This window comes from Watersipora subatra, chromosome 2 (genome assembly GCF_963576615.1).
Source record: "Watersipora subatra chromosome 2, tzWatSuba1.1, whole genome shotgun sequence".
NCBI lineage: Eukaryota > Metazoa > Bryozoa > Gymnolaemata > Cheilostomatida > Watersiporidae > Watersipora > Watersipora subatra.
In genome coordinates this window covers 24,378,957-24,400,439 of record NC_088709.1, presented here as the reverse complement: position 1 = coordinate 24,400,439, position 21,483 = coordinate 24,378,957, and the positions used below count along the sequence as shown (strand labels likewise).

General features: G+C 33.6%; 1 protein-coding gene across 2 annotated transcripts; it reads right to left on the bottom strand.

Moving 5' to 3' along the window:
* Window positions 1-62: 62 nt before the first annotated feature.
* Window positions 63-19,779, bottom strand: LOC137387271 (aldo-keto reductase family 1 member A1-like). 2 transcript variants are annotated; one of them, XM_068073620.1, is made up of 9 exons: window positions 19,668-19,779; window positions 18,372-18,527; window positions 15,259-15,375; window positions 13,343-13,438; window positions 11,927-12,043; window positions 10,538-10,644; window positions 8,076-8,250; window positions 5,946-6,043; window positions 63-1,016 (listed from the first exon to the last, which is right to left on the bottom strand). In XM_068073620.1, exons 1-9 carry the CDS (start codon window positions 19,737-19,739, stop codon window positions 962-964), a joined length of 993 nt encoding a protein of 330 aa, XP_067929721.1. In that variant the 5' UTR covers window positions 19,740-19,779; the 3' UTR covers window positions 63-961. The 2 variants fall into 2 exon arrangements, with proteins under 2 accessions (XP_067929721.1, XP_067929722.1); XM_068073621.1 differs by having other exon boundaries at window positions 18,372-18,520; window positions 19,668-19,744.
* Between the last annotated feature and the right edge of the window lie 1,704 nt (window positions 19,780-21,483).

The following is a 21,483-nucleotide window of genomic DNA, read 5'->3' as shown; positions in this document are numbered from 1 at the left end:
AACCAAGTTCTTCAGGCGAGAAATCCAGATTAAAAATTACAAAGATTGTAAATGCAGTCATCCACACCGTCTCAGGGATTTATTCACATAAGTAAGATGTCTAAACAGGAGATAAATACGATCTCTAATATTCAGATAATTGCGGTTTTAATATTCTGATAACTCAAATAATCGGGTAACACTAGCTCAGGAAAACTCAATAAATAACCCTGATCGCTCATCGATCTTAATATCGCTGAAGTAAAAACTATTCAGGTTCTCTTAGAATTTCAATCAGCTGTCGATAGCAACTGATAAGTTTGCCATGAAGGTTACTGATAGTTTTCTTCACATAATAACTACATGTCATGGGTCATAAATAAATGTGATATACCTCATGTGAAGTACCAGATGCCATTCAAATTATGGTTTTCATTAAAATTATGTAATAGCTTTAGCTACGTTTCCGTACTGTCTGATAAGCTTTTATGTACTTGATGCTTCAGCGGATAGAAATTTGACTTTTGTTACATTGACATTTACAAAAATTGGTACATATTAGTGAAATATACTTCATGATGGTCTCTTTATTTTCTATAATTTTGTTAGTAAATATTTCCCTGCTATTATGATTCCGTATATAAGCATGGTGCTTCATCAAGCAACACAAACAATTCAGTCTAGTCAGAAGTGCCTGCGTGAGTAACAGGCAAAAGTAAATGATGTGAATATCTGCTTGATCGACAAAAGTTTTTCATTATTTTTTAAGAAACAAAACCTTTTTCAATCTTATAAAAATAGAACAGTGTAAACCACTTGCTTTAAACAAAAAAAATATTAATGCATTGATTGCGGCCAATAACAACGCTAATTATAACCTTTTAAAGTGAAAATATCGTTGAGAAAGTACATGCGAAACACTTCTGTCAAGACCTTGAAAATTTGCTCAGCTTCTTGTGGAGTTATCCTCTCTCTCATGGCTCTAGATCTCACACTGATCTATCAACTCTGGCCAAGGAAAATATGGATGTCTGAAGCTGCAATGAAATAAACCATTGAGGCAAGATAGGTTAGCAAAGGTGTGAGTAACTTTTAAAGCATTATTACTAAATTATTCCAAATTTGAATAAGCAAATGTAACTAAATATCTGGCACCACTACAACTAAAATTTTATTCAACCATGCTCACTACAATAAGGCCTTTGTTCATCCGTCTGATGCCATGATTAGAGGTTAAACAAACTGCTGCATCATACAGGGCCGTATTCTCTGGGGCGGCTGGCCGGCTGAGCCGCTCCAACTTTTTAGGAACTTTCCGCAGCTAAGTACAGTCAAACTCGGATAACTCGCCCTCGGATAAAATGTAACATTTCATCTCAAACACAAGGTTAACTTGAATGGATTTGTTTAGTTCGTTCCCACGCAATGATAAATTGCTTCAGATAACTCGACCTCAACAGCATTTATTCAAAAAGTTACTTGCCCAACGGCTATGGAGACGGTTTTTATCGCTGTAGAATATCACTTTATTCGAAGCCATAGAGGCAAACATCAACTTTTAGTAGTTCTTAGGCATCATTATTATCATCATCAGTGGCAAAATATTCTTGTTAACGACCTTTATAAAGGTTTGCAAAATATCAAGTTTTACCAAACATCCGCTTGGCCATGTCCCTTCGAAAGCGTGGAAACCTCCGTATGAACTTAAAATAAAATCAGCAAAATTAATTTAAAAACGTCTCGTCAGTCACATTACCTAAAACAAAACAAATCTCAAAAAATAGAAAAATGTCAATACTTTCCGATAAAAAATTTGTAAAACTTCACACGAGAGGCCCGGCTGAGGCCCTACATAAGAAAAATCTGTTGGGGGCTTACACCACCCCTCTCAACACCCCCAGGTGTTCATAACTAGTCGCCTAACATTAGCCGCCCCAACTTGCAACCAGTGAATACAGGCCTGGTGTCAAATGGAATTTCAACCCACATCATTCAGGTTTGCTGCGCTGCCCGCTACAACCTGTGCCAATTATTCACCTTCTGTTTTCTAGAATTATTGTGCAAATAGGTATTCACTGTGCTTTTTACTGGCACAGCTGATGATCTCCCATAGTTTAATCAATAAAATGTACTACTAGGAAGGGTTAAACTTGGGTATTTCTTGATGAACAGTAGAAGTACTTCATACATGTATCGAACTATGACAAAAAGAGTAAACAAGATAAGAGAATGTAGACATGAATAAGTAATATTCAGCAGAATTCGTGTTGACTTAATATTATATTCTGTCAATTTCCATTAGGTTTATTATATGATCACATGCGAGTTAGCACTAGTAGAATATCACAGTTCAGTGAGATATTGTTACATTAATAAGGGAATCATAAAATTACAGCAACTAAACTGCTGTTAGTGGAAAGTTTTGTGAGAATCGTCAGTATGTATTCAATATCGTCCAACTGTGTAGCTTATCTTTGTAGTCTATGCTACACGAAGTTGAATTGCTTTCGGAGTACACCGCTAATAATTTATATGAAAACTTTTGGATTTCCACTGCATACCTGTAGGTTCGTTGGACATACTGAACCTCACCAGTTTCATAGGCGCTTTCACCAAATCCTTTATTGAAAATTAAATATGATTTTTTATTTATTTAAGACATAGCTACATGTACATTGTTTTCTGGTACGCAAAATGAACTGTGCGTTAACATTACTGTGTTCAGAGAAAAAATCAATAGGCCTACAATACATGAACTCACTAAAATTGCAAATCTGTCCATAAAGACACGACCTTGCAAATCAGTGTGATTTCTGCTATTGCGTTTGAGAGACCACTGAACACCTAGGGTTTAGTTGAGCCTAGGTTAAGAACCACTGCCCTAAAAGTTGAAGGGCAAGATGGAGGGTGTAGGTGATGAGCTACCATTGCGGTCAATACGAAGCATGAAGATTAAATATAGAGTTATCTTTTTAATGCCGCTATTAGCGATGAGCTACTGATACAGCAATATAGCAACGCAGCAATGTAGCTTCACTAACAAATTAATCTGATAGCAACAGTTTTACTATTTACCACACACTTGCTATACAGTAAATGGTTGGGTTTCACAGCCTACAAACATTAAATATTAACATAGCTCTAGGGCTACAGTTTTCAGTTACGCGTAATGTTACTAATCAATATTATGCCTCATAACATTAGTCAAATATATTCATGTCAATGAGATTTATACAATCAGTTCTCATTTACCGTCGCATACTGCAGTTCTCACAACAATTATCGTAATGCTGCAAATGTGAGGGCTACATGAGTTAAACCTGAATGCCTTGCACATACTTCTCTCACACACCCACATGGTCTGGTTACACACCAACAAAATGCATGTAGATTTTTGTTGCGGCTGTACATTACCATATAGTGGGTCGTGTTGATGAATACATTGATTAATAAGATTTAGCCTCATTCATGAGAAGCGCATCGCGCTTTTGCTGAATTTTCTTGTCAATTGCCAATAGGTTTATTATATGATCACACACAAGTAGAATATCACAGTTCAGTGAGATATTATTAAGGGAATCATAAAGTTACAGCTACTAAACTGCTGTTAGTAGAGAGTTTTGCGAGACTCGTCAGCATCTACCCAATATCGTCCAACACTGAGGCTTATCTTCCTAGTCCGTGTTACAGGTAATGGACTGCGCAGCTAACAAGTTGCATGGGAACTTTTTACTTTTTCTGAATGTTCCAAAACACTCGAATCATCAAGGTAATTATTCACTACTACGGATCATCAAGATGTGTGATATTAATAACGCTTGCGCATCTATTTGTATTGCTCTATTAGTATTTTGTTCAAAGGAAAAAATTCTATAATGTTGACTACCATTTTGAAGTTTAACCTTGTACACATAAGTAGGTCCCCTGGCCCAAGACAATATTTGCAACATTTCATTGACTATAAATACAATTGGAGCAGCGAAATTCCTTTTGAACTAAATATCGTTTTGAAGCTTGTAGAATTCTACGGGGAAAAAAATTAAATAGAGTAAATAGTCTATTTTTCAAAGTCTTTCAAGGAAGTGGTGTTTTAGAGGTAACTGAGGAACCATAATGATTACAGTACACTGAGTCTGATAGAGAGTGTATATTTGTTATGAATAGAAAAACAATTAGTTTCAGTGTAAAACTTTTGTTTTTGAGAAGTTTTCAAGCTTTGTCCATATTTGAGTTTCCACTACCAAGATTTCCAATTCGGATGTCAGTAGAAGTTATTGTTCTGTCAATAGCCATTTTTTGTGTCTCATTTGGTTAGACGTACCTTCAGTATTATGACAATATCTTACAAAACTAATAATTCAATCAACTTTAAATTCTGGAATTCTGCTGAAGACATATTATGCAAAATTTGATAAAAATTTTGGAACTCTACATAATCTGAGAGTATGAAAAAAGAACTACACAGCCAAGTTTAATCGGGCAAACGATCAGGTGGGAAAACAATTCTCCAAACTATCTCAGCTCCAGGCTTCGACAAGTTAACAACAAAAATGTCTAAGTACAAAGATACTAAAGTTCATGACATGCATTAAACTCAAAAAAGGTTCTTGACACATTTATTGTTAAAAGGACTATATGAATTGTTTCATGAAATATTCTAATTTGTGATAAAAAACTGTTATTACAAATGAAAATCTTACGGCTGTTATACAGCTGTTTGTTGAACTATTTTGAATGTAACAGCTGTATAACCGCTGTTTGTTAAACATAGTTCAGCCTTCATCTTTATAAATCTCAGGGTCTGTCTGTCATCTGTCACTCATCTGCCTAATTATAGCAATAAAGTCTTCGTAAGGAAAAATCCATCTCGCTGCGAATCTGAGCTCGCGACATTCAAATTTCAAGTCAACAAAAAAGCGCCATAACCACTAGGCTTTGCCTTTCTTAGCATTCTCAACTCTTTACCTATCCTTATTGCAATTGCACAAGCTAAACATGCACTTTTTATTATTAATTAATATAACTTTTTGCATTTATTTTTCTTTAGAAAACTGTTTTGGAAAGCTATTTTTACCATTACTCATTACCTGTTTTTTTAATTTGTAGTTTTTAAATGTGCCATTTCAATTTCAAATGTGCTGTTACATTCCTATTTCCAGTTTTTCCTAAGGCTTGATCACTAAATCTAAGGTTAAATACTCTTTACTTAGATAGTTGTATTATTTCGAGTGGGAATTGCCTCTGCATTTTCTCTCCGTTCGGTCAGACAAAACATCAGACAAAGACAGTTCTACATCTCATTTTACGTTTGTACCAGTATTAAGAGGTGCCAGTATCATCGTACTCAAAGTTTTGTTAGGTAGCTTCTGCTGAAACAGTAACCTTTTTATACACACTTCTTTGCAAGAATTGTTATTATTAATTCAGCATAGTCATGATTTTTATTTTGTTTTTCAGTTCGTATTAATTGTATCATTACCAAATCATTTTTCATTGTAATCGTAGCAAAACAGACTTATGTTGCCAATACTTGCTAATTATTTCACATTTAAAATTCATAAATACATGTACCTTTATAGTTGTTTTATTTTTTCTCTTGATTAATTTGAACTGCACAAAACACATTTCTTATGGTATAAAGTTGGAAAGTTAGAGTGGTAATTGTTGTTACATGTTAAATAAATAAAAAAAATTTTGCAAAGGCCTTTTCATTACCTGGGCAATGTTGGGCATTCAGCTTAAAAGATTAAAACACCCATAACAACATTGCGTCACGCGTAATGATTATCAGCTGGCCTCACTGCTTTACTAGGTGAATACCCGGGTTGCATGGTTATTAAACTTAGCTGATAAACAGTTGCAGGTAATGTAGTAGGTAAGGTACTGTTTATAAGCTGTTTTATTACCCGTGCATCACAGGACATTCAGCTAGTCTGTCAATAATCTAAAAGTTTACTAAGACTTACTTTTGCTTTCCAAACATTTTGAACACAAATATCCTCAGTTCCTTATTCAGTCCTTTAATCTCCAACATTTCATCTTCAGTCAGCTGAAAGTCAAAGACCTGCAAGTGAACCACAACAGACTATAACAATTAGCAATGATTCAAGTGAACGACAAAGGAATATCTTTTATTCTGTTTTAACAATTGGTTGCTATGGTTGGCTTCTCCCCACTAAGTGGGTTATTAGGCATTAGGTAATTATAAATTTTGCATAGCTTTTTGGATACAGAAGTTGATCAAATATTTCTTCATATTGAGCAATTAAAGCAGGTGTGATAGTGAAAGCTAATCATCTAATGGAAATGATTGCAGGCCAGTCAACTTATTTGACTCAGGAGTAGTTTGCCCCGAGAGACAGCTCACAATCATTAAACACTCTTGGACTTGAGCAGTAATGTATGACGACGATAAATAAAAAATATCATCACATTGGTTATGTAGCCAACAAAGTATTTCTCCAATTAAAAAGTTATTTTGTTGAACTTTATGTAATGCTGTATGTATAAATAGGTCAAGGTCATAAATACTGCGTCTCCATGCGGCGGATAATTCACAAGTATGAGTCATCTACAACTCATCCACAAATGGAAACAGCAAAAATTTCACATGTCAAGCAAGTTTTGTTACTCGCAAACTTTTATTAAATTTTTCGTGTTTGCAAATGATGGAAACGGCACTTGCGAATGATGGGCATGAAAATTTCACCCAAGCTAATTCATTTGAAATATTTTTCACACTTCGAATCATTCCGAATATATCACTATGCATATTTTATGTCATGCTATGACGTCTGGCGTGGGAACCGTTAACTTTTTTAACAAAGTGCCCTCATTAATCTGCATCATGGGCCTGACCACTGAAACACTTATCAGGCAAGAACTCAACGTGCACACAACTCCAAATCTGCATCATCCGTGCTATAATAGGAACATAGTGCATTTGTTATTAGCTTTCATCAATTTTAGTAGCAGACTTTACTTAATCTTTACTATAATAAGAATTGTGTCCATTCGTTTGTCTGAAGCCACTATTGGAGGTTGAAAAAAAGATTACATCCTACAGGGTTTGAACTCATTGATATTATGCGCACCGATACGTTTGCCATTTTTCGTGCATATCAATGCATGTTAACTTGCATTTGTGAGCAGAAATAAAGCTGCCCTAGTTTTGCTTTGACTGGTTGTCTTTACTGAGCAACTGTCTGCCAATTGCATGAATTCAACTGCAGATTAGCTGAATTTTTAGCATTTTTAGTCAAACAAAATTACACATTTTTGAGACTTAGCAGTCAATAATATTTTAGCGATATTTGCTCTAAACTTTAATAGAACTTTTGTGTAAAATAGGCTTAATATTCAGTAGACAAAAAATCTTACAACTAATATAATTATGGGTGTGTTCTTGTTACCTTTAAATTTACACATTTATGCTGCTGTCGATCATATAGACTTAGCTCTATATACTGTCTAATTAGCACTATACACTGTCAGTACTAAAGATTGCTTTTTATGGGACTCATACCATTCGGTGTCTAATAGACTAACACTCTAACACCTGCTCCAATCGACCACCTTCTACCGTAATTTTGAAATGTTCTCTGTGTTTTATCGACACAGCTGTCGATGTCTCACGGCACATTAGACTGCTGGGTACTAGTATATACAATGTATAATAAAGATAACTCTATACACCCTTTTCTCTCTCAAGTGCAAATAGGGTGCGGCTAAAAATGATATTTTCAAGGATAATCCAAATTGATTTTGAGAACTTACAGCCATTTGACGCATTATATTATGTGGAATTTTTTACATTATACAAAGCAAAACTTTACATACATGTAGATTCTTTACGTTAGATGGAATTTACGTTATAGCAGCGTCTACTGTATACTATATTTGTTAGATGATTTTAGCGTATAAAATTTTGTATTTGATCTGCCACAAAAACTTCGGTAAAAATTGTTAAAGTCGTGATAAATAGAAAACCTTTTGCTACAAAAATATGATCACTACTTTTTGAAAAAGTTATTAACCTTTTATATAGCTTATTATAGAGACCTTATTTAGCTTGATTGGTAGAAATGGATACGAACTTGTAAATTTTGCATCATTTCCTCTTCGGCAACACACTTTGGTATAACTGCTATACCCCGTTGTATGAGGTTGCGCAGTAAAACCTGGCTAGGTGTCTTCTTGTGCCTCCCAGCTATTTCCTTTAGCAAAGGTTCATTCAGCAAGGGAGGGACGGGCGGTCCCATTTTTATGCAACTGTGCAAAGAAAAGAAGATTGCAATAACAGTATAACAGTTTCTATGGTTTTTAGTTGAACTTATTATTTAAAACTGTTAATAATTCTTAATACTAAGAAATGATCATGTGACATGGACGATGTCCTAAAATTGATATTTAACTAACAAGGTAAAACTGTAAATACGAAAACTGACTTGCTTGTAGAACTACACCTTTTCTGAAGGCGGTGTTTACTGTAGGTTCTACAGAATAAAGACACATGTGTTAGATATCACTTACTATCTTTACCCATTTTTTCACAAACAATATACGCTTAGCTTTTGCTTTTATCAAAACTGAAAGTATTTGAGTCTATTTTGAGCATTGCTTCATACCTTTAAACAAGTATGATTGTACTTGAAATAAAACACATCACACTGACAGCATAGCATGATATGATTATTATGGTATGCACACCATTATTTATAATAGCCAATTAGAAGTTCAGAATGGGATCCTGGTATAAATCTGAGCCTAATAGTGTTACATAGTGCAAAAAATTAAGGAGAAGAGGTTGCTCATATAAGACAGAAGAGACAAATAGTGAACAAGGCTTTTTGGCTACTAGTTTTTTTCATAGATGCATGATGACATCACTATGCAGATCACAAACTGACAGTTACCAAACGATAGCCTCGCTAGTTTGAAGGTAGTCGTTACTATAATTAGAGTTGTGTCCTTTTGTCTGTCCAAAGCCATGGTTGAAGGTTGAAAAGAGATTACATCCTACAGGGTTTTAACTCGTTGATATTATGCGCTCCAATGCATTTGCCATTCTTGGTGGATATCAGTTTATGTTAGCTTGCATTTGTGGGCAGAGATAGAGCTGCAATAGTTCTGCTTTGATTGGTTGTTTTTACTGAGCAACGGTCCGCCAATTGCACAAATTCAACTGCAGTTTAGCTGAATCTTTAGCATTTTTAGTTAAACAAAAATACACATTTTTGAGACTGAGCAGTCAATGAGAATTTTAGTGACATTTGTTCTAAACATTAATAAAACTTCTGTGTGAAATATTTCTAATATTCAGAGGACAACAAATTTTACAACTAATATAATTATGGGTAGGAATTGTAGAATTTTAGAATTTTATGCATATATACATATATATATTAAATGAATGTCCAGCGTTGCCCGGGTAATAATAGTCTTTGCAGAGAAATTATATTTGTATGTAACATATAACAACAGTTACCATTCTAACTTTCAAACTACATTTCATGAAAAAAATGTTTTGTGCAGTTTAAATGAATTAGGAGATAAAATAAAACAGCTGTAAAAGTGTTTAAAATTTAAATTTGAAATAACTAATAAGTAATGGCTACATAAAGTCTGTTTTTCCACGATTACAATAAAAATGATTTGGTTATGATGCAAATAATACGAACTAAAAAACAAAATAAAAATCATGAATATGTTGAATTAATAATAACAATGTTTGCATAGAAGTGTGTATAAAAAAGGTTACTGTTGCAGCAGAAGCTATCCGTCAAAACTCTGAATACGATGATAATGGTACTTCTCGATACTGGTACAAACATAAAAATGAGATATCGGACTGTCTATGTCTGATACTTTGACTGACCAAACGGAGAGAGTGTACAGACAATTAATACTCAAGATAAGACATTTGTCTACATGAAAAGTATTTAGCCTTTACAGGTGTAGCGATCAAACCTTAGGACAAACCGGAAGTAGGAGTGTAACTGCACATTTAAAATTGAAATGGCACATCTGATAATTACAGATATAAAAATAGGTGATGAGTAATAGTACAAATGGCTTTAAAAAGATTTTCTAAAGAAAAAAACCTAAAAGGTAATATTAATTAACAATATAACTTACATGTTTGTATACATTATTTGCATAAAATATATATTATATATTGTGTATATTTATATAATATATATAATATATGCATATTACATATATACTAGTGCGCTTGACAATCTTGTGCACTGTGACAGATCGTAATGAAGAATCAGTATATGCGTATTTAATTCAATAATTGTAAATCGAAGTACCTGAGTTCAATTCCCATGTGAGGTAAAAATCTTTTTTACGTATCAGCATGATTTTGGACAAACGGAAGGATGGGCACTGCTCTTATTATAGTAAAAATTATATATATTATATAGTATATTATATATATCATATATAATATAACATAATATGTTATATTGTAATATATATAATATATTATATATATGCAATTACATATTTTGGAAAAATTTTAATACTGTTAATGTATAGATACGAATCTTACTCTGGTATGTCAGGTGAACCAGTCGGACCATATGCAGTGACACTTATCCCTCTTTTCAAGCAGAACTCAACTAAATCGTACTGTGGAAACCAGGCATGGATCTCAATCTAAAACATCGTGTGTAGCATTACATTTGCCGAAACATGAATAAAGAGTTGTCATCTTTCTGCTATTACCAAGTAGCAACAGCTATAGAGAGAGGTTTAGCATGTACAAGCTCAGGGACAGGTATGATGGTGTAATACCACTGACTGACACGGAACCACACTGCAGCTGACTCTCGGGGAAGACTTGCAAGATAATTACAGCACATTTAAATGACTTGTCTAAAAGTTTCTTTAAGGCTATTGCTAGACCTCGTCTAATGCATTTGTGAAGAACTTCTCTAAGACTATTGATAGACCCCAAACTAAGGCACTTGTCTAAGAGCTTCTCTAAGGCTACTGATAGACCTTGTCAAAGGCACTTGTCTGTGAACCTCTTCATGCTTTTCTTTGTGTAACATATATGTAGCTAATACGAGGGATGTGAGGCATGGCAACTTGGACATACCAACATAGCAGCAATGCTTACCCTCTTGCACGGTCAACATAAAAGAGTTTGTTATTAATTTCAGCATAATAACAATACAACTTTACAGAGTTCAGAGATCATTTCAATTACAGTTTCAAAGCACAAGTCTCATGATATAAGTAGTTTAAAGGCTCCTAATAGTACCAGTAAAGCTATAGCCTGATCGGCTCGATTGCTAGACCACTCTGGTGCTATAGTACCAGTAAGGCTATAGTTTGGTTGGCTCAATCATAGATCATTCTTGAAAGGTTAGAGAAAGAACAGATATTCAGCTATTTAGTAGGGTTCTACTTAAAAAGCTGTACACTCTTGATTTGTAAGTCTATAAAAAGCATTGTCAGCATCCAGTAGACTACCTACAAGTACAAGTGTTTAATTAAGGTAACATATGAGCTGCCGGTAGAACATACGCTCGATTAAACTTCTATCCTTGTGATGATCTCAATAGTTTAAATAATACAAATACTTACATGTTAATTTAACACAAAGCCTTATAATGCAATATTCTAAGTTCAGATTGTCTTAATTTGTTTACAATCATTTTGTGAGAAAACAGGGAATTAATAAGAACTTTTTGACACACATTTAAATTAATTTGCACTCTCTTCCAGCAAATATGCCGATCATTTGTTTGATCAGCATTATTATTTCTCTGTGAATGAAACACAAACTCATAAAACAAAAAAAAAGATTCAGTTGTTTTTTAGGTTTGAAAACTGGTATTTTTTTATAAAAAAAGGGCAGTAAAACATCATCTGCAATAGAAACAGTTGTTTCCCAAATTAATTGATGGTTAATGGCAGTTATGAACCTTACCTGCACATTCGCTGGTTTGATCCTAGCCTCAGTATATATCCTTTGAGTTTGCTTCATGGTAAAGTTGGTTAATCCTATCGCTTTAACAAGCCCATCATCCACAAGTTTCTCCATTTCCTGTCAACAACAGTCAAATCTTTTACTCTAACTGTTGGAACCAAATTGGCTGATCTATGACAAAATACTCCAAAACACTATCACTCGACAAACACTCGAGTTAGGCTTCCTTCAATAAAATAAGTCAAGCGTTTCAACCAATTGAAGTTGTAACATTGGGTATCTATTTGACAACTTCTGTAAGTACTGATGTTTATATTACAGCAGCAAATGCTTTGAAAAATCCTTCATGTACATTTCACCCATCATAGCCTAGTTCTCGAACACTCGAGTTAGGCTGTGTTCTAATTTTTAAAGTTCTAATAAGCTTTCAACCGCCAAAAATCTTTATTATAATAAAAGCCGTGTTTGTCCATTTGTCTGTTGAAAGCCACAATAACAGCGTTAGCAAAAGAATTGCCTTGTACAGGATTTGAACTCCAAGATTTCATCTTACAGACCTGCAAGCTAACCGCTACACTACTCAGCCGCCTTACCTCTTCATGGAATAATTATTTACGTACTTATTACTTATGGTGATCTTTCTTGGTGCGTGAGACTGTCAAGTGCACCAGTGTAAATAATATATTTGCTAATGAATTTTTTAAATATATTTAAAGATACACTTTATTTAAAATATACCCTAAATAATAAAACTTTCTAGTTCTAATCTGGCTGTGATCATGAAATTACCTTTATACTAAGTTTTGTTCCATGCAGCCAAAGAGCAGCGTATAGTGAAAAAATTGCACGTAGTTTTCATAGGTGCATGCTTATGAGTAACAGCTATAACTACTTAATAACATATAATATAATGTTATACTTGTACATGAAAGACTTAAATGTGTAAAGTTAATGAGTAAACAGTCAGGCTGTGTGTTTGCTTTCTCATAATACCTTTGAAAGAATTGTGTGAAGCAAAGAAAAACAAATAAATTATTTTGTAAACTCCATTATATTCTGCTTTATTTAGTTAATTTAATCAATGCACTCCAAACTAGTTCGTTTTGCCAAAACTGTCTCTTTTTTACGGAAGCATTTTTTATAAGAATATGTTTATTTTCATTAATTCATTGCACAAGTTATAAACTTAACAATACATACTTCTAGTAATTATATATAGCATTAAAATGAACGCTACATATAAAATTATGTAGGAGAAATAATTTCTAAAAAACAATATTATACATCAAGGTAATAAATAAATTCAAGTATTAGTCAATTTGTAACATATAACATAATAAAAGCGAACGTATCGTACTAAAAATTAAATGAAGAAAATTATATGATGTAAAATTCAGAGGTGCTTACTGAGCATACCTTCCAAGTAAGCATGTGGTCTACAAATGTTGTTTTTAATGTTCCATTTTCATAGGTTGGAAATCTGGTTGGTGGATCATTGTCTATACCTTCATCCTGTAATAAAACATAAAGGACAGCGAGCAAGCTGATAGCTAATAAGTCAGTAATTTCATTGAAATCTTAACAAAAAATTAAGCAACCTCTAGCAATTATTTTAAATATATTATCACTGGCTCCTTGTACAATGTTTTACCTAGTATTTGTTCTCTTTACATAGAAAAGTATTTTAAATGTTTCATGTCAAACTGTTTATTTAATTTTATTGGCCAACTGTTACTCTTTTTTATGTTTATTTGTTTACAGTTCGCGTAAGGTGTAATTTAGAGGAAGTTTCTGTTTGCAATGATTTTATTGTCAATGAAGTAATAAAATAAAAATGATGAGAAGTAAATCACTTTATACTCTTTTACATTTTCTAAGAGTGCACTGTTTGTTTTTCAGTTTACTTTTTTTAAGCTTACGGCTTTTTGCTTCATTTCCTTTCTAGTTTCATAGGCCTATTTTAAGGCCAATTCTAATGAGAGAGGAAATTCTAGGATCAATTGAGTCTTTTTGCGCCAACACCAAAGCAGAGGCAAGTATTTGAAGATGACTGAACATGAATAACAAGATGATTGTATCAACATTATTTCTGCTTTCATATCCCCTCATCAATCAACAATCAATCAATCCCTGATCAATCAATCAATGATCAATCAATTGATAATCAATCGATGGTTAATCAATGATCAACCAATTAATGACCAGCCAATGATCAATCAATCAATGATCAATCAGTTGATGATCAATCAATGATCAATCAATCACCTCCTTGCATCAACGATAAAAACAATTTTAATTATAAACAAATGCAATAATACTAATAAATACACCTTAGCAATAATACATACAAATAACTAATACAAATAAAATGCCAAACATAGTCTGACTATGCAAGACTCTGATGGTGTTTAAAAGTTTAAAAGCCAGCGTGATGTTACTATTCAATGGCTAAAACTATGATAGAGTCATTCATCTGCAATAGCGAAGTACTGGGAGATTATTTTAAGGGAAAGTGTGACTAGCAGTTCTCAGGTAGGTCATTAGGGTCAAGATGACCCTCTGCTGGGTTAGTCGTTGTTACACTAGTTAGAGTTACCCGCTCTTGCAACTGAGGTAAAAGTTTAACTCTCATGCTTGCTGTTGCTACTATTAGCAGGTAGGCTAAAGGCGAATGGTACACATGGTATTGCAGTATATCAGTGTAGTCTTCTTGGCAATTATTTTTAGATGATGTGTACCGTAGACTGATAGCACTGCCGATGCAACACAAATATGTTGAGAAACATTGCAGCTGTCAAACTTGACAGTCCACGACAGTCTGTGCAATGTGCACCACTTCAGTGATGGGGATTGGCTATCGCAGGTTGCTTGATCTATTATCTCCTTTATGATAGTTTATGTGAGACTAGTATCTCTTTGTTTCAACAACCACATGATATAATGGGAACACGATGTCACAGACGAATTTCTGAAGGAACCGCGGATGGGTTTGTGACAGTGTGAGCAATGTTTTCACAGTCATCGATGTTGTGCGAAATTATTGATGATATACTGTGGTATAGTGTGAAACAGACTTCAATTGCTCTAGCTGCTATGGTTGTACAATATGTGTTGTGAAGTTTACACTGCAGACCACAGCTAGACTAAAAACTTCAGCTAGGCAAATATTGCCAAAAATATAGTCTAAACATTGGATTTACATTCTCCTGACAAGCTGCACACATTGAACAGTTTTACCATAAAATGTCCATATTACTATTATCCAGTTTTCACCAAGTGTGTCTGTCAAATTACAGCCGGAATACAATAATAGTTTTATCTATTCTACTAACCGAAAGTGAAACTGGGAAGTGCATGAGGTAGAGGTCAATATAGTCTGTTCTCAGCCTTTTTAGTGATTTCTCTGTTTCTCTCCGCACATGCTCAGGAGCATAGGCTATAGGACTGAGCTGCAATATCAAAGACTATCATAAGAATTGAAATGAACTTTTTATTTCTTTGTTTTTGTTCAAGGATCGATACTCCTTATGCACACAGAGTAAGAACATCTGTGACAGGCTGAGACAGGTGAGTTGAATATGAAGTCAGATGACACAAAATTTATTCCAGAGAATGTAACTGAATATATGCCAGCTGAGTGAGTGTAATGAGTCTTACTGGTGTGAATAGTGAGTAGCAAGTGACTAGCCTTTTTACAGTTTAAACTTAACTGAAACCTTCATACATGCGATACAATAGAAAAATTATAGAATTATAAGACCTCAAAAGCAGACAACTTCAAATTATAATTTATCAACTTCATTATTCAATGGTTGTCATCAATTGTCTTAAATCCTTTTGAAAAGCAATTGTTTGCTATAAAAATATGAAATGACTAGTCAATAATATAATTTATCAACTAAATGAATAAACAACAATGGTATGTATTTAGTTATACTTGTACTATATTTCAGCATGAAACACTGCAGTTTATGTGCTAAATGTGTACATCTTTAAATTTTACTAAAATGTTTACATTAAGAACCGATTTATGTAATTCCAGCCTCTTATATAAAGCTTGGCATAAATGACAGTTTTATAAGTTTGTCAAAGTCCTTTTTTGACGCATGATGAATCTACGTATCTTTTTACATTAAGATTTATGGAGCAGAAAATTGTACCTTTAATTGAGTTAAAACATGACCTTGGTAGATATCAACCTGCGGAGTTTCATAACAAGTGAAGTTTTTATTTCGTTTTAAATCATTATTTAGTATAAATTGTCAAGTTTTGAGGTTTCATGAGTTATTTATTATTTATTTATGTTTATAATATTTTATTACAAATTATTATGTGTTCAAAACTTTCTCTAGAGGCAGGAAGCAGTCGTAGCCTAGTATTATAGAACTGCCAACTTGTAAACAACGAGGGAATGTTCTTTACACCAGAAAAAGCTACAGGAACTGACAAAAAGGGCATTACACTTTATCTTAATTTCTCTGTCAAATCAACAATGTAGATAGATCAGCTTGCATAACTACTTAGATGCATGGCTAATGCTGTCTAGATGAAAAAGCTCTTGAAAGAGGTCGAAGGTTGAAACCTTGTTGAGCCCTTAAATAAATAAATTTCTTTAGCTTGTTCAAGTTAGCTTCATATCTAGACATACACCAGCTATAATTTTTGTAAACTGGAAGAAAGGAACTATAAAATCATATTGCCACTAATAAGCCACTTGGGTGACAACTCTTTAAAGCTTATGAAAGAATGGCATACACAACTAATCAAACAACAATATACAGCTTATAATTCGATGTGTATTATTAGGATATATATTATTAGGATATATATTATTGAGATATATATCATTAGAATATATATTATTAGGATACATACTATTAAGATGTATACTATTGGAATATGCATTATTAAAATATATATTATTAGGATATATATTATTAGGATATGTATTATAAAAATACATATAATTAAGGTATATATTATAGGATTATTAGGATACCCTACACAGCTTTTAAGATTTGCAAAAATCGTGCATTGCAACTGGCGTACACCATAAAATAATAAAAGTTGCAATTAAATACACCCTCCAACTTAATTTTTAATGCTGCAAAACAAATTATACACTGTATGATTTTGTTTAGTTAGTTGGGTAAACTATTCTTCTGCAAACTAAAAATAAGAAACTGCTGCTTGCGTCAGCCATGCTTGCAGGTCTTTAAGCCTGGTTATTATATCCTAATTATACTGTAATATGTATCCTAATAATATAAATCCAATAATATATTCAATAACATATAATATCCTAATATACATGTATTTTAACTAGTTTATAAAAGCTCTCAGAAAACAATCTCTTATAAAGTGAGCCCAATAATCAATGGCTAGTAACGCTCCTCCCTACAATGTTTATCAAGCCATTAGGGCATGGCACAAGGTCCTGTAAGTAGTTAGTTTTATTTTCATTCATTAAATATCTGGAATGATAAAATCTCTTATTCAACCACAGAACGTGTTATCAGAGATAAGTAGGAAGGAAGTAATACTGCCAATATCATAACTGCAGTAATTTTAGCAACTTCATAATTCACTCAAAAAGCATCAAAGTTAATATTCATAAGTATTTATAGAGAGCGTTCATTTCATGAGGCTGCTAATCTCTGAATGTGACATGATTCATTTTGCACCAATCAAGCACCACTTTAGGTTTGTGCACAAGTTTTGGTTCACTCAGGTTACGATATCAAATATAAAATATCATCTTAATCAAACCATGATATTTGGTACTTTGTAAGCATCTTTCTACCTATAATTATCCTGTTTTATCAAAAATGGAATATCATAAATTAAATTTTTTTTTCAATTTCTCTACTAAAAAGTTTAATTTTATTTGCAGCAACTTATTCATCGATTTACATATTTCAGTACAACTTGACAAAAATTGAGATCCTGAAGTTTTAATGATATTTAGGTTTTTGATATTTTATAGCCTTTGCTCCAAGCAGAATCTTAGAAGCCAATGAGCTAAACATAAACAATAATTGTTTATGTTTAGCTCATTGGCTGTTCATTGGCCCGCTGGTTCTAATCAATAATTATTATTGATTAGAACCAGTTGAAACTTCAGCATAGTCATATAAATTCTATGTGGGCTGTAAACAATAACTCTTGGTTGTCTTCCAGCCTAGTAAAAGGGATAACAGAAGATATACAGACACAATCTTAGGCTGGGCACTTCACGTGTTCTTTGTAACATCATAGAAAACTTTCCATTTTTGACGAACTTGTTACCAGGAATGGTTGAGCAAAACTCATCTATCTAGTGACAGATATAATTTGCTCATAAATTAGTAGTCAAGCATAGACCATATGATGTTTATAAAATCTGTGAGGAAAAGAAATATAACTGCAAGCATTAGAAGCAAGTGAAATATGCTAGATGTTTTACCTTGGTGGTGATGAACACATCTTTTCTGCTGAGTTTGCCAGCTTCTATCTGCTCTTCTAGTACCTGCCCCAACTTGTCTTCATTGTCATAATTTTGTGCTATGTCAATGTGTCTGTATCCGATATCTATAGCTGTCCTCATTGTTTCTGCTGTTAACTAGACAGAAAATAAAAACAAATTTAGCTTTTGAAATTCATTGACCATTTTTGCCACAAGTTGGTGATTTACTTGTTACTTTGGCCTCTAGGACTTCCTTGTTATGGCCAAGGTTGAGTATCTACATCAAGAGCAGCCATGACCTAGTTGTCTAGAACGCCTGACCTACATTATAAACCAGCCACAGAACTTTATAGAAAGAGAATGTCTGGTTGGAATTCAATTCCCAAAAAAGACAACTGATGGTGACAGGAACGAAATTAAATCTTAAATGTTTTGCTGCAACTGGCATGTCTCCAGGCGTTTAGGTTCCTTGTCACTGGACATATTCAACCAAGATCACAGAGCCTATGCTTGCGCAATAATGCTTTTAAAAAACAGAAATGGCCTCTGTGTGCAGTAAGCAAAGCAGAAATGCTCAATCTTGAAGGAATTACTCACACACACAGTATGTAAGCCCTACATGTGTTGTACATACTGTGTGTACATGTACATGTACATACTGTGTATACACGTACATGGACATACAGTATGTACATACTGTATGTCCATGTACGTGTACATACAGTATGTACACGTACATACATTGTGTACATGTAAATACAGTATGTACATGTACATACAGTGTGTACATGTACATACAGTATGTACATGTACACACAGTATGTACATGCCAAAATTGAAAAAGTAGATCACTGAGAAAAAAACCCTCATGAAGCTGAGTACAAGTATTTCATTGGAGATGCACAGAGATGCATGGATGACCTGGCAGCTGGAACAAACATTGGTAGAATAGATAATTAATAAACCAGATATTAATAAACCTTAGTATAGGCTGTGAGTTTTCTGAGGACACACAGACAGTAACAGTGTTCTTGAACCAACTGCATAACTTTGTAAGAATAATTAGAAAAAAGAAAAAAGTTGACAAGTTGAAGCATTGATTCCAAAAAGGAAGTTGTTATCTCTCATTTATAGAAATAAGATCTTTTCATTTTTAGATGTAAATATTCTTTAAGAGTATAATATCAAAATTCAGCTAGTAAATGTATAACGTAGAGCCTAAACATTTATATAGCTAAAAGAGATCTTAACGAGCGGTAAAGCCAACCTAATGAATTCACTTGCTAAAGAACTTACCAGCCATGCCCTCATTGCAACAGTCGGCATCTGCTGTCCCGTGCAAAGTCTAATATTCCCTGAACTCGCCATGTTGGTCTAGCTACTTACCAGCAACTAACTAGTGATTGAATGGCAAGTGAGTAAAGCAGATGAGTGAAGTGTAGATGTTGACCTATTGACACGTGTGGCTTTCCAATGAATTCATAGATGATTAAACACGAGAATGTATCTGTAGTGTTTAAACAGGCTGGTTCTGCATATGACAATACGTTTGAGCTCTGCTGCAACAGCTTCTAACGCAACAATCGTGTCAATATGTTGTGTTCTCTAACCCTATTAGACACATGAAACCTTTTTACCAATCTCTCACTCTTCCTCTCCTTTCCTTTTTCTCATCTCTTCCCCTTTTTCTCTTCTCTCTCCCTTTTTATTGCTCTCTCTTTCCTCTTCCTCCTTTTTACTCATTTTCTTTCTCATTGATGTTTCTCTTTCTTTCCATTTTGTCTCTCATCTTTTTGTATTTTTATTTCTTCCTCACCCTCTCTCTCTTCTTTTATTTCTTCTCTCTTTCTCTTTTTCTCCTCTCTCTCGCAATCTCTTTTGTTCTCTCAACCTTTTCTCTTTCTCTATCTCCCTTAATTTATTCTCTGCTTCATTTTCCCTTTTTACCTCTTCTTCATTTTTCATTTTTGACCACTTCTTTTTTTTCTGTCTTTCCCTTTCCTCATTTCCTTCCTCCTTCTTGTTTTTTTCACCATAATTATCTCTCTTCTTACCCTTTCCTATTTCTCTCTTTCCTTCTCACCCTCTGTGTACAACTTATTGAGTTACAGTTTGACTGTATGAAAAAGCAAGCTTAAAACAGATGGTTCAAAATATGATAAGTAATAGTGTTAACATCTGCAAAAATTGTTGTAGCAGTTAAAAATAATTTGATCCTAAAGTTTTGTGTATTGCAAAAGGTCTTCGATATAGAATAGTAACATAAACATAAAACAATCCTCAATTGTTGCCAACTAAGTAAGGAGCTGTTTAGTCTGTCGCTATTAACTTTTTTGCATGTTTAAACTCTGCTCATTCACCGTAATATTGAAACAAATGCTAAGTGTTTAAATTGGATGTCTGCCTCATGATAGCGAGCTCCTCAAGCTTTATCGCCTCACGGCTGTCTACCCAACAGTATTAATTGACATTTACAAGCGAGACTCTTTTCTTCTCTCAATAAGACAGCACATTAAAGTCTTTCAGCAGTTCCATCCTAATTGCCTTTAATTTGGTCATCAATCTTGCAAAATCTATTTAGGCTTAAATTAATTTAATTGATGCTTTAAATTTATTATTACAGCATTTATTATTAGGGAAGCACTCTGTGTGTAAAGCAGTTTTACTACAATTTTTGACTTTTCTATAACTTTTTCGCCATTCTGTTCACTGCAGAAACACTGCAAAATTAGTTCTTTAGGATTAAAGAACTTCAGGTTTTTGACTAAATATATATTTTTGAATCTTTGCACCAGTTCAACAGGCAAGTGATATAATTACTCAGTTAGTACTCTCTATTGTCTCTTCTTGACTAATGCAGATGACACTTTATACGTAACATGTGGGATGGTTTACTCCCACTTATGATTTAATCCACTACAAATCAAGCGAATGTTATATGTTTAACTACGCTCCTGTTTTAATATACCACTAACAGTCATATCTTCCTGCTTTTTTCTATTCTTTTTGTGTGTAAGACAGTAGCGTACCTATTATTTTTAACAATTGTGTGTTATACTTACCGCAATTAACCATTATATCCTTTGCTGTAGATTCATATAAAAAGGCCAAG

Excerpts from the sequence above, each read along its gene's own strand:
- LOC137387271 (XM_068073620.1), bottom strand. The coding sequence starts at position 19,739 with ATGGCGAGTTCAGGGAATATTAGACTTTGCACGGGACAGCAGATGCCG. Across the intron at positions 18,528-19,667 it reads TTGCAATGAGGGCATGGCTG|TTAACAGCAGAAACAATGAG; the intron begins GTAAGTTCTTTA and ends TTTTCTGTCTAG. Across the intron at positions 15,376-18,371 it reads ATGTGTTCATCACCACCAAG|CTCAGTCCTATAGCCTATGC; the intron begins GTAAAACATCTA and ends TTGATATTGCAG.